General features: G+C 38.8%; 1 protein-coding gene and 1 long non-coding RNA gene across 3 annotated transcripts; both read right to left on the minus strand.

The window, feature by feature from the left end:
* Positions 1–627: 627 nt before the first annotated feature.
* On the minus strand, positions 628–4,234 carry LOC145423483 (N-lysine methyltransferase KMT5A-like). 2 transcript variants are annotated; one of them, XM_080296044.1, is made up of 5 exons: positions 3,676–4,234; positions 2,861–2,981; positions 2,617–2,779; positions 2,312–2,504; positions 628–767 (listed from the first exon to the last, which is right to left on the minus strand). In XM_080296044.1, the coding sequence occupies exons 1-5, from the start codon at positions 3,712–3,714 to the stop codon at positions 639–641; spliced, it is 645 nt and encodes a 214-aa protein (XP_080152170.1). In that variant the 5' UTR covers positions 3,715–4,234; the 3' UTR covers positions 628–638. The 2 variants fall into 2 exon arrangements, 1 of the variants encoding a protein (XP_080152170.1); XR_013904540.1 differs by lacking the exon at positions 628–767 and adding an exon at positions 1,634–2,016 and having other exon boundaries at positions 2,861–4,234.
* A 5,532-nt stretch (positions 4,235–9,766) lies between these two features.
* On the minus strand, positions 9,767–10,458 carry LOC145423792 (uncharacterized). The gene is made up of 2 exons (XR_013904837.1): positions 10,342–10,458; positions 9,767–10,261 (listed from the first exon to the last, which is right to left on the minus strand). It is a non-coding gene; the product is annotated as an uncharacterized LOC145423792 (long non-coding RNA).
* Between the last annotated feature and the right edge of the window lie 2,408 nt (positions 10,459–12,866).

The following is a 12,866-nucleotide window of genomic DNA, read 5'->3' on the forward strand; positions in this document are numbered from 1 at the left end:
CCACTTATCCTTATCAGGATTGTGGGGTAGCAGTTTTGGGGCCTATACCAGCTACCATAGGGCAGTACAACCTGGACAGATCACCAGTCTAACATGGAAGGACAAGCATTTGCATTCACACCAAAGGGCAGTTTTGAATCACCAGTTAACCTAACCCCATAAGCTACATCTTTGGACTGTGGGAAGAAGCCAGAGTACACAGCCAGAGAGAGCCCATGCACTAAAGCAGTAAAAAGTGCCTAAAACAACTTAAGAAGTTGTATAGTACTATCTATCTTAATGTTCAAGCCTGAGTTTCAAAAAATTTCAACATAGAAACAAAGCACATGCAGTCAGTTCTGCATGCTGTAGGTCAAACTGTCAAGACATACGAGAAGACCCCTCCTAAAACCAGAGTGATGTCACCATGAAGCAAACTTTGACGGAGTCCCCCAATAACAGTGTGGTCCTCCTAAGTCACATTTGGGTGGTTAACACACACACACACACACTCAGATGTTATCCAGACTTGCACTTTGAAACAATGAAAAGGACCTACAAGCCACGGTCCATGTAAATCACATCACACCCAGGTGACTGCCAAACACACACACACACAGCATCCATAAAGAATGATGATAGATTAAATTATTAGTTCATTAAGTGGTACACTGGATTATATTTACCCTTTCAGGCTCTGGATGTTTCAGGTCCAGATCATTGTTTGGAAAGCTGTTTGGTTGCGGCTTTAGGCAGCTCACAGTCTTCTGAATCTGGCTGGTCTCAGTCTTCGTGTGTAACAGATAGAGAATGAAGACAAAAGAACAGTAATCTGACAGTTACTAAAAATGCATCACTCAAGAGGATGAATAGACCATTTCACTATTGGCAAATAGCGTAAGGTACACATCGTGCATGAGAAACATTCATTAAAATCAGATCATTGTTTGGAAAGCTGTTTGGTTGCGGCTTTAGGCAGCTCACAGTCTTCTGAATCTGGCTGGTCTCCGTCTTCGTGTGTAACAGATAGAAAATGAATATACAGTGCATTTTTGAAGAGGCTTTTGAAACATTAAATAAACTGTATGAGAAAGATAAGTTTCAAGCTATTGTCTTTAAAATATTCACTGTCATGTATAGAGAATTTAAGGCCCTATGATTAAGAGACAAATAGTCAGTGTGATTTCTTTATTTTTTAAGCCATTGCTAAAGGAGTAAAACAATCACCTGTAGCAGCAACGAACTGTCACTAGGGCCCATTTATCTTCGAGGGACAAAATTTAAAATGAATCTAACTAAAGAGGCTACACAGCAAAATCTCCAGTGTTAAATTAACACTAGAGAGTGTCTATATGGGTCCACACAACACTGTTGAGTGTTGAATTAACACTTTTGACAGTGTTATATGTTTAAAAGTAACCTAGTCAGTTTTGAAGATTAACAAAGACTAACACTGAGCAGTGCTGATTTTCTAACACTGGAATATTTCTAACATTTTGAGTTATTTTCCAGTGTTAGAAAATCAGCACTGCTCAGTGTTAGCCATTGTTAATCTTCAAAACCGACTAGGTTACTTTTAAACATATAACACTGTCAAAAGTGTTAATTTAACACTCAACAGTGTTGTATTTAACACTCAGAGGTGTGGACCCTTATAGACACTCTCCAGTGTTAATTTAACACTGGAGATTTTGCTGTGTAGAATCACATTAAACATCAATCACTGTTAAAATTTAGAAACCGAAAGCCATTTTTTATTTCTGCATACCTGCTGATATTTTTTTAGTGCTTTTAGAGGGCTTTGATGTGGCAGCCATCACAATTGCCTGTTTTCCATTAGTACCTACCCCTGTTTTTCCAGTAGGTTATAGTACCATGTAGTTTTTCAGTAACTACTGCACCAAGGTTCCAAGTGATCCAAAGTGATCAGAAAATTTGACATAGACTGAATGCCACCAGGTGGCTGGTCAATGGTGTCACTCGATAAGTTATGAGTGCGCCTCCTTCGTGAAAATCCAAGCCATCATTTTTGAAACTCTGAAATGTTTGAAATAGCGACCAAAATTAACAGCGTGATCCCTGAATTGAACACTAAAGTATAGACTGAGCAGCAGGCATTTTGTCACCTTGACGTCCATGCTTGCTGTGGCATTTATATCACTGGATGCTCGGCTGCATTGCTATAGTTACCCCAGGCACAGTAGGTGATACTCAATTTCAGTGAAAAACTAGATGCCCTAAGTCACGTTAAGCCAATTTGAGTAGGTACAAATGTAAAAATGGCTTAGGGTATGCAATTTATCAGTTCCAAAAAGTACAATTGTAGAAATACCTTGCATCTCCAGAGCCAATCCGAGTCACCATAATTATAGTCTATTTCTTCACCTGGACTTATGTCTCTGCTTGCAAATAAGCATAGATGGGGCTTTCCATTGATATTTAATATTTTCATCTTAGCACTTGTCAACGACAACCACATCAGTCCAAGTCTGCCTAATGACCCATCTTCTTGAGATGCATCCACACTGTGGGGTTAGGCAAAAAAGTATTAGCTTAACTAGTTAGGAAGCTTTTTTTCATAAATCAAAAGCAATGTGTAATTTAATCTTAATCAAACTACACTGATATAATACGCACCACCAGAGTTTTCCATCAAACTTGAATTCAAACATGAACACCTTCAGGCTGTCATGATAAACTCTGTGTCTCCGCTCACATTCTTCTTTTGTTATGAGTTTACCTCTGTATTCCAAAAGAAAGTCTCCTTTTTGGAATGGAACAGTCGTGAAAATGCCCCGACCTGAATTGCAGAGGCATACCAAGTGAGTGACAAAAGACAGTGACAAACTCCAAATCTAATCCAAACTAAAGACCAACTTACCTTTGAAGGCATTTATGTAGTGGATATCAAGTCCCAGTTTGTCCCTTCCAGCAGAAACATGACAGACTGCATCCTCCCGTGGAGGAATGAGTCTCCTTCGCATGTTCTCCTGTACGATTGGCTGTATTACCAAAGCATATAAAGTATTACGATTATCGTCATCATTGTCATCATCATCAGTAGTAGCAGAACTAGCAGTAGTGTAGTTTACAGCATAAACACAGCTGACTTATTCATAGTGCTAATTTATGCCTTCTTTTAAAATGTTAAAGGCCTAGTACTCAAAATGGCGACATGTGACATTTCTGTAATGGCGACTGCAGAGAGTGATACAAGTACTGAGAAAGCTTAGGCATCAAAACTGTAAGAAGTTTTTTCTTCAGGCATATAAATAAATACACGACTAAATACACTTATACCCTTGCTTTTATTTTAGGGCTGTCAGCAGAATGGACAGACATTGGACAAACTGCCCGAAATTAGCTAACAGCGACATCAGGGATTTTGACTCAGACTGCGCTGGTTTAATTGTTAATCGCGTTAGTCGCGATGTCGGCATTAACACGTTTAAGCCACAATAATGCTTTAACACCGAGTAAATCCTAACACGGGTTAGCCCGCTTTATCGCGTTGACGCGGTTAGTCGTCAGCCCTATTTTATTTACTCAATGACAAACGCTGGGGCCGTTTTACTTCTTCAAAGACTCACTAACAGTCCATAAAGCATAAATTAAACCAGTTTAATATAGGCCTGTGCACCTATAATTTCATATAGTATTAAAGTCATGGTGCATTTTACATTAAAAAAGGCTTACCTTTGTGTTTTTAATCCGTCTTCGTATTGCCGTCGACATACACTTGTTAAAGGGCACGCGCGCGAAAGTTGTGGCGCCGTTTCCTGTAGGTACCGCCTATATATATAGCCTACCAATCACAATGACTTCCGGCCGTGTGTATTGAAAATGTGTATTAAATTGCAGTACCTACACACATCCACTCTAACTCGAAACGTCGCTGTGCAATACACTGGAATACACAAAAATCAGGTGAGGGGTATAGGTGGACTTTTAAGAAAATCAGAAAATCTTTTAATTATAGTTTAATAAATGAATTTACACTACAGTTTAAGCAAATACAGGTCAAAAGATAAATAATGACCTCATAAGAAGTAGAAAAAATTATTATTTAGACACTTAAAAATGCATTTACAAGTCATGTTTTAGGGGGACACATGAATACACAGCAAAAAGTCGAAATGTCCCCGGAGCCCAGGTACAGCGCAGGTCAAATGTCAATCCATACCACATAGACGCACTCACACACACACACACACACACACACACACACACACACACACACACACACACACACACACACACAGGAGAGCCATATAGCTGTAAATTAGTTAGACTGAGGACCTGAAGAGGTGATGCGATGCTCTTTAACATTAGTAAATATGAAATGCTTGATAGTTTCAGAACATTGATTGATATATTTTGTAATAAAAAGCACCTCTCAGCTGCCTACAGCTGCCTGTTGAGACCTTCCTAATTCCAAAAAATGGGACTTGACTTAACACACAAATAAAAACACAATGCAATAATTTGTAGATGTCACAAGCCCTATTTTATTTACAACACACAAAAAAAACATATCAAATGTTCTCGTGAAAAATTTGAACTTGATGGCAGCTAAACATCTCAAAAAAGTTAGGACAGGGGCAACAAAAGGCTGGAAAAGTCAGTGGTACTGAGTGATTGGGTGATTGGGCATATAAAGAGCATCTTAGAGAGGCAGGGGAGTTCCTCAGAAGTAAAAAAAAAGTTAGAGGTATACCAATCAGTCAAAAAGAACTGTTCTCCTTATTCTAAGTCATTAAATAAAACTGCTAAACACTAAATGTCATGGTTAATCTGCTTCCTCTTGTCTTTCGGCTGCTCCCTGTAGGGGGTCATAAAAATCCACAGAGACTCCTGTCTGACCTCATCTGTCAGCATGTCCATCACCAAAGCAAACAAGAAGGGGCTCAGAGTGGTTCCCTGATGTAATCCCACCCCCACTTTGAATCCATTTGTCCCACACCTTACCGCTGTCTCGCCGTCCTCATGTCTTGCACCTATCTCATATGCTTCTCTGCTCATGTTTGGTTTTGCCTCAAAGGTATACCTTTCTTTCCAAATTATTACCCACATTTTCTGGCCTCTTTTTACCCAGTTACATAAAGTTCAATTACTGCGCTATAACCAAGATAATCACTTGGATATTTATTATTTTATGTGTTTAAAGTTAAGTGTTAATAACTTGCAGGTTCTGTATTATTACCACCTGTTATCCACTTTGTCATTCTCCTATTACAAAATTGTAACTGAGCTACAATAGAGTGCCACTTTTAACAGTATAGTTTTGGACAGACCCACAAACTGCAGAAGAAGACACTGATATAGATAATAATGTGAATGCCTTAGCTGTTGCATTAAATAATGAAATGTTGTTGCATCCATGCAATGCTGCTAATGCAAGTGCATTCCTAACAACACATGAATTATTAGGAATGCAAGTGCATTCCTAATAATTCATGTCTTATTAAATTACTTATTTATTTGTTTTATTCAGTTATTTGATTTTTCATATATGAAGTAATGTATGAATTCATTATAACCTATCTTTCCTTAGCATAATGTGAGGTTAGCATAAACCATTTAAGCAAGTAATGTGTAAAATGTAAATTAAATTATGAATGTAAATTATAAATGCTCCACACAATTCTTTTGTGCCTAATTGGTGTTGGTGAACCAAGCGACCTGAATCTTTCTGACCTGAGTGTAGGGTGAAGACTAAATAATTATTTATTCTAATTTGCAAGCTGGTTTTTCTGTCTCAGAGTTGTGCTAAGTTGTGTTTTTTGTGCAATTATATTGTAACTTACTGACAAAATTACTTATAGTTTTCCAAACAAGACAAACAGACTAAAACAAAAGAGGACAGGAAAAAAAAAACATAACAAATATTAAAACCATCCTTTTGTGCTCCTTTAATCGGTTGCTCATACACTCTTTCCATGTCACCATCATGCCTGATGTTAAGGACAGGGACTGGTGCTTCTCATGATCAGAACAATATTTTCACACACTCTGTCACTAGCAATCAGTGGAGAGAAGAGGGGTCTAATCAGAGAATATCTTAATGTATAAATCTTGGTTTCATGTCTTCAAAGATTTGCCATCTACATGCTTTGCCATGGAACAACGTAGAACACACCACACCTGGTCATGAAACTGCTTGTTGGTTGAATTATTTCTGAAGTTTTGAAAACGGAGAAATATGTTTCAAAATGATTCTATTTGGCTAAACAGTTAATGCAATACTTTTGTTAAACCCCATGAATTAAAGCTGAAAGTTTGCACATTGGTAAGCTGATTTTAAAAGACTTTGGTGGTTTAAAAAAATTTGAAATGTCTAAATCTTTCTATACCAAACTAATATAAGCAGAGTAAATTTTAAAACAGAACAGTATGAGGTTGTTATAAGTAGTAAACAAAAAGGCTAACATAAATATATGCTTTTTAATAAATCAAAAAAACCTTCTCTTTTAAGTCCCCTTTTAATTAAAAAAAGTAGGATTACTGCATGTTTGATAGGAAACTACATCATTTTTCCATTTACATACACAATGCACATGTATTTATTATGTATTTATGTACATAAAATAGACTGTAAAAATTGACATATCCACTCATTTTGAACCCTCTGACATGTTTTATGACGTTGGTGTTGCTGTTTGTTTAGTTTTTTTCCCCTGGTGCAGGGGTGACCACATTTACAGGAAATACTATGTTATCAGCTGTTGCTAGCAAGATTAGGTTATAAACAGCATCACTGTTCAGATACAATGCAGAAATGCATATTTATATATATATATATATATATATATATATATATATATATATATATATATATATATATATATTTATATATTTATATATATATATATATATATATATATATATATATATATATATATATATATATATATATATATATAAATACTAAATTTTAAAACAACAAACATTAGATCACAAATGTCTTGGGTGGTCTGTACTACATATTACACTGTTTTATTTGTGAGATAATAGCATTAAAAAACTCCATATGGCTTAGAGACATGAATGGTACTAACTGATGAGTTGTGAAACCATTTACCCCCTGTAGAGTGGTTAATCTTTGAAGTCAGCCATTATAACAATTGAGTCTTTGGCACATCCTTGGAGCCAGCCGCAAGTGGTTATTCAAGGAACTGCACGCATAGTGGTTTACACTGATACTCTACTGTTTTTCCTTCTGTGCTAAACTCAATGCCTATAATGCTAGAAAAGCTAGCCAGTATCTGCATATGTACTACTCACACAGACCTGGGCCCTATTTCAGGAAGCCGGTTTAGAAAACTTAGAGTGAAAAACGATACTCAGGGTTGAGTAACCCCGAACTGTCCAACTCGGAATATTCGGTTTCAGAAAGGCTGATAACAATTAGTTCAATCAACGCGGAGTTGCTTTAACCCCAAGTGAAGCGCGCGCACGAGGATACATAAAGCCCTGATAAGCAGAGCACAGAGTAAGCGAGTCACCATGGAGACGGAGGGAAAGAAGGCGCGGTCAATGTATTTTACAGCGCTTGAGGCCGAAATTCTGATGGCAGCATATGCCGATAACATGCAAATTTTGCAGAAAAAAAGGTAACACAGCCTCAGCTGCAAAAGAAAGGGAGCATGCATGGCAAAACAAAGCCGACAGAGTCAATGCGTGAGTGTTAATATAAACATTGATCTAGGGATTTCCACCCATTTAACACGTTATTTTATCATATGTTATTTTATTTGTTATTTTATACATTTTATGTTGTGATGTGATGTGAGCGCAGGTGCAACCCAACAGGCCCCAAACGTTCCTGGCAGCAAGTAAAAATGAAATATAAAAATATAGTCCAAACAGGTAAGGTGTAATTGTATTATGAGCCATAGTGCTTGGTCTGTTTGTCCGATGTAAATCAATTGCAGTTAGAGGCTACATTAATTTTCTTTCTGTAAGCACTTATTGAAATTATCTGAGCACATTACAAGTACATATTTGCTTACTCTGTATGCTCAAATGTGACCCGTTATAGCCAACAGAAAAAAAGCGGAGGCCCGAAAAACAGGTGGGGGTCCTCCACCACCACCACTCACAGAGGCTGAGCAGTTGGCCCTCAGCCAAAACAGTGGGCGCCCTGTGGCTGAAGGCATCTCTGTGGGGACATCCTCTGAGTCAATAACCCCGCAAGACACAAGTGCCTACATAGGGGGTAAATTCAAAATAATACATGATGTGCATACTAGGGCTGGGTATCGTCACTGATTTCTAGAATCGATTCAATTCCGATTCACAAGGCCCCGATTCGATTCGATCCACGATTCGATTTAATTCGATTCGATTTAAATCTGGGAAATTTTGACAGTCAGAAATATTATAATTCAGATCAGTACATTTACATATTTTTGTATCAATAAAAAGGAAGCTGACACACGCAAGACTTTATCACAGGTGTGAGCATCACAGCAGAGGCCTTTGTGTCAAAGTAGCTGAGGATAAAACACAGAAAAACATGAAGGTGATTTTCCTGGCCTGGGATGTTATAAAAATATTCTGCAGTACATCGAAAACGAAAGAAAACCATTAATCAACATATGAACATCACCTCTGAAGTTACAGCGGTTTTATTACAGACACAGCGTTTTGCATTTTGAATAATTTTAAAAAGTTTAAATTTGTTCAGTATTGAACAGCAGAAATGAGGTTTTCTTTTCGGAAGAATGTAAAAGGGAAAAAACAGCGGCCGACAGCCTGTAAACAACAGTAGACTTGTGCGTAACAAGCAAGCGAATAATGAAGAAAGGGAAACTGTTCTCGAAGTACAGAGAGAGAGCTGTGCATCGCAGTGGAAGCAAAACAGTAAAAGTCTGAGTGAATTCATGACGATGTTTATGTGAAGCGTTTGGATCTTCTTTTGCTGCTGGTTCGGTCAATATTGTTTGGAGAGAGATCAAACTAACAGCTTTAGAATCGGCGCATAAAGGGCGTGCACACAAAGCGCAGACCCGCCGACAGATCAGAGTCAGCGAGCTGTCGGCTTTCAGCCCCGACTGTGAGAAAAGCGACATCTAACTGATTCTGATCCGCGGGTCCCGCTGTGTGTTTAAGTCTTTGTGCAGAATCCGTGTTCCTGCTCTCATTTACTGTCTTAACTGTTTGGTGGTTCTTGAAATTTTGTGAGATTTCACCTGAGATTCTGGCATTTTGGGCAAAATAAATTTATATTAAAAAATCGATTCAGGATTTTAATGAATCGATTTTACGTTATCCAAGCCAGAATCGATTTTAATCGATGAATCGATTATAAGAACCCACCCCTAGTGCATACATCCTTTCTTCACAGTCACCTTTGCAGTGCTGCTCATTCATTTGATAAACTCTTTACCATAATGGATTATTTTGTAGTGAAGTTATTTTCCTACTGATTTTGCCTTCCCTCAGTCTTGGTTGTCTTTGAGAGCATAATGACAATGAAGTGTAAGCTGAGTGCTATATGTTTGTTAATTGCCATTTGGTCCCTTGTAAGTTATAAGTGACCTGTATAAACCTCATATTCTATCAGTTGATGGTGATGGTGTACTGCATCTGGTGCAGCCTCTGCCTCTGCCAGACCAACTGCATGTTGGTCTGGCTCAACAGCCAGACCAACATGCAGTTGTGAGTAATACTCCACAGATTATATGAGTTTACAGTAGAACAGCAATGTTGTTTATTTCTTTACTGCAGGAAAATAATGAAGAAACATTGACAGCTGTTACAGAGGAGGAAGCAACAGAGACACTTTATGAGGTTTACATCTTTTAATACTTTGTGTACAGGAAATACAGGCGACCAATAAAGCCAGTTGAACAGAAAATCTGTTTATTCGTCTTTCAACATGTTGAGGTGATGGGTCAAAAGAAATGATTGTGACATATGGTGTCTCTGACTGCGCTTCCATCTTGTATGTCTGTGGGAGGGTCAGGATGTTCATGGTTTGGATCACTGCTGATGTTTGGTTCAGAAGGACAGTGTTCTCCTCTAATTGTGGCAATGTTGTGAAGAATCACACATGCCACAATAATGTCACATGCCCTTTCTGGGGTGACCCTGAGTCTTTGCAGGCACTGGAACCGGGCCTTAAGCATTCCGATAGTCATTTCAATTCTGGCTCTTGTCCTGCAATTAGCCAGATTATATCGCTGCTGTGGGCCCGGTTCAGGGTCAGGGTAAGGGGTAAGCAAATAGGGTAAACATGGATACCCCCTATCACCAAGCAAGTAGCCAGTGAACTCTCCTAAGACAGAAGGATACACTTCAGTTCAAATGTCCCTGTAGCAATTGGTCTTTATATATTTTAAAGTATTTTCAACTCACCATGTCCAAATTTTGTGCTCAGTGTACATTCACGGAATATTTGTGAGTCATGGACAGAGCCTGGCCACTTGGCTTCCACATTTGTGATAATGTTGGCAGCATCACATATGATCTTCACAGTGCAGAGAACACAAATTAGCATCCATTACTATAATGAAATAATTTGTTAGTTTGAAATGCTACAGGGAACTATGTACCTGTACATTAATGCTGTGGAAAGACTTCCTGTTCACATAGTCTCCTTCATTTACTGAAGGAGCAATGATTGGAATGTGAGTGCCATCTGTACAGCCAATCACGCCTGGGAACCGTGAAAATAAATGTAAAATTTATGTAGTAGTCCAAGCATCACCACATCATAAATTAAGTTTTGGTCATCCTGCTACCTGCAATTTTGTGGAATCCCTCTTTGATAAATCTTGTGGGTCTATGACCGGGGAACACCACAAACGAGTGCAGGAGACGTTTCAGTGCAACTGTAACATTCCTGACTGCCCGACAGACGGTAGCCTTGGAAACGTGCTCAGCGTCACCAATATTGTACAGAAAGCTCCCGTTTGCAAAGAATATGTAATGGACTGAGCGCATGTCCGCGATGTGTCACATGCGCAATATATGGCCTGAGGATGTTATCCAAATAACTCATTGATTGTGCTGAGAAACGGTAACGTTCGCACAGGAAATCATCAGGTAATGATAAAATGTCCATACGCGCTCTGATCACTCTCTCCCGGCGGAGAGCTCTGCGGAGTATTTGGGCTTCAAGATCTACTGGCTCTTCAAGGAAGGGACACGCCATGTCTGACACTTCCTACTGTCAGGTTTCCGACAAAGAGGCGGGGACAGTCAGGGTTAGTTGTAGTAAACCTGCTAGGGGGCAGGTTAGCTTCACGGAGTGTGTCGTCATAGTGACTCACTCAGGCTGCAGCTGAACTCGCTTTGTGAAACCGAAAACCCAGAGTTTTCGTTAACTCAGGGTATACTTAGTCAGACTTTGCACTAAACCGGCTTCCTGAAATAGGGCCCTGGCTGTCTCCTCTTTATGACAATTATTAGGTGAATGAGACGGAATCTAACTAAATTGAAATGAGTTTGGTTGAAAATGTGTGCACTTTTTTAGGAAAAACAATGCATATTAGAACAGCATATTACAGTTTTTCTCGATTGGTTTGGCTCATTTCTTGAAACCGAGATGACATTCTCAAAATAACATGGACAAATCTCCAAACCACCTTGCAATTGTTCACAACAGAATGTCATTTTTCATTGGTTTTATCAAATTGCAAATGCTTTAGTACATGTCTCAAGTGACTCTGTGCTTCTTTTCAAATGATTATGTACAAGTAGCTACAGTTAGCACTAGGGATGGGTACCGGTGTCCGGTGCCATGATGGCACCGGTTCTGACATAAACGGTAGTAACCAGACCGAAAAGCAGCGCACATTTCGGTGCTTTATTTCGGTGCTTTTTTTTCCTGAGCTGTGATACACTTTTAGCCAATCATTTTACGTTTCCGAGGATAGTAGGCGGGGCCAGGTACGTACGTTCCGTTAGCGCAGAGCTACAGATTAAAAATGTCCAAGGCGAAGCGGTTAAAGGTCTGGCTGTACTTCACAGCAAAATATGCAAACTCAGCAGCAACAAGTGCTTTAAGCTGATACTGTGATACTGTCAAAGGAGGTAACACCTCGAATCTCATGAAACACCTGGCGACGCATAGCGTTTTTTTAAAAGCCGAGAAATGCGCCGTATTTGATGGCAGCAGCAGCCGTTCTACTCTGCTTGAGTAGCTTAATGTTGTTCTTGTGTGATTTACGTTGAGTAGGCTAACCACGTTATTACATTAATGCATGTAAGGTGAACTAGCAAACATCATCATAGCTACATGCGGCTGTCTTCTTGTTTGATGGCAGATACTCTCTTCACCCTGGCCAAAAAGGCTAAAATGACCAAAGAAGAAGTGGAAAACAGTTAAACATGAGAGGTTTTTGGACAAAGTTTGTGTTTTTTCCATTGATTAAGCACTGCTTCCAGCCATGAGTGATACCATATATGCCCCATAGCTGCAGAAAAGGCTAACATTGTTATCTTTTTACAAAAAAAACAGCTGAACATGAGAGGTTTTTGGACAAAGTTTGTGTTCTCCATTCTTTAAGCACCGGTTTGAGCACCGTTTGAGCACCGGCACCGTTTCAAAAGTACCGATTTGGCACCGGTATCGGATAAAACCTAAACGATACCCATCCCTAGTTAGCACAATGAGCCCACATTTAGCACATTTTCCAAAAAAATTGATCTTGGCGATCTAAACTGATTAGTTGATTTTTCAGTGAAATGGTTACTCACTCCAAAACATATCAGCATGGTTTCATTGTGTAAGTCATCATATGCACAATTGTCTGTTCAACTGTTAAAATTAGTCAAAGATATAATACCATGAAAGAATATCTTGGAACATTTGATAAAGTTATGACAGTACTTGACAATCAATCAGGTGAAATTAGAACTAACGAAGGAGCAGTTTC

The sequence above is a fragment of the Astatotilapia calliptera genome, chromosome 22 (assembly GCF_964374335.1).
Source record: "Astatotilapia calliptera chromosome 22, fAstCal68.1, whole genome shotgun sequence".
In the NCBI taxonomy this organism is placed as follows: Eukaryota; Metazoa; Chordata; class Actinopteri; order Cichliformes; family Cichlidae; genus Astatotilapia; species Astatotilapia calliptera.

What these genes read in the sequence shown, in the direction of transcription:
- LOC145423483 (XM_080296044.1), bottom strand. Translation starts at nt 3,714, where the DNA reads ATGTCGACGGCAATACGAAGACGGATTAAAAACACAAAG. An exon ending in GACGGATTAAAAACACAAAG is followed by an intron (nt 2,982 to 3,675) that starts GTAAGCCTTTTT and finishes TTGGTAATACAG; the next exon opens with CCAATCGTACAGGAGAACAT. An exon ending in TTTGATGGAAAACTCTGGTG is followed by an intron (nt 2,505 to 2,616) that starts GTGCGTATTATA and finishes CTAACCCCACAG; the next exon opens with TGTGGATGCATCTCAAGAAG.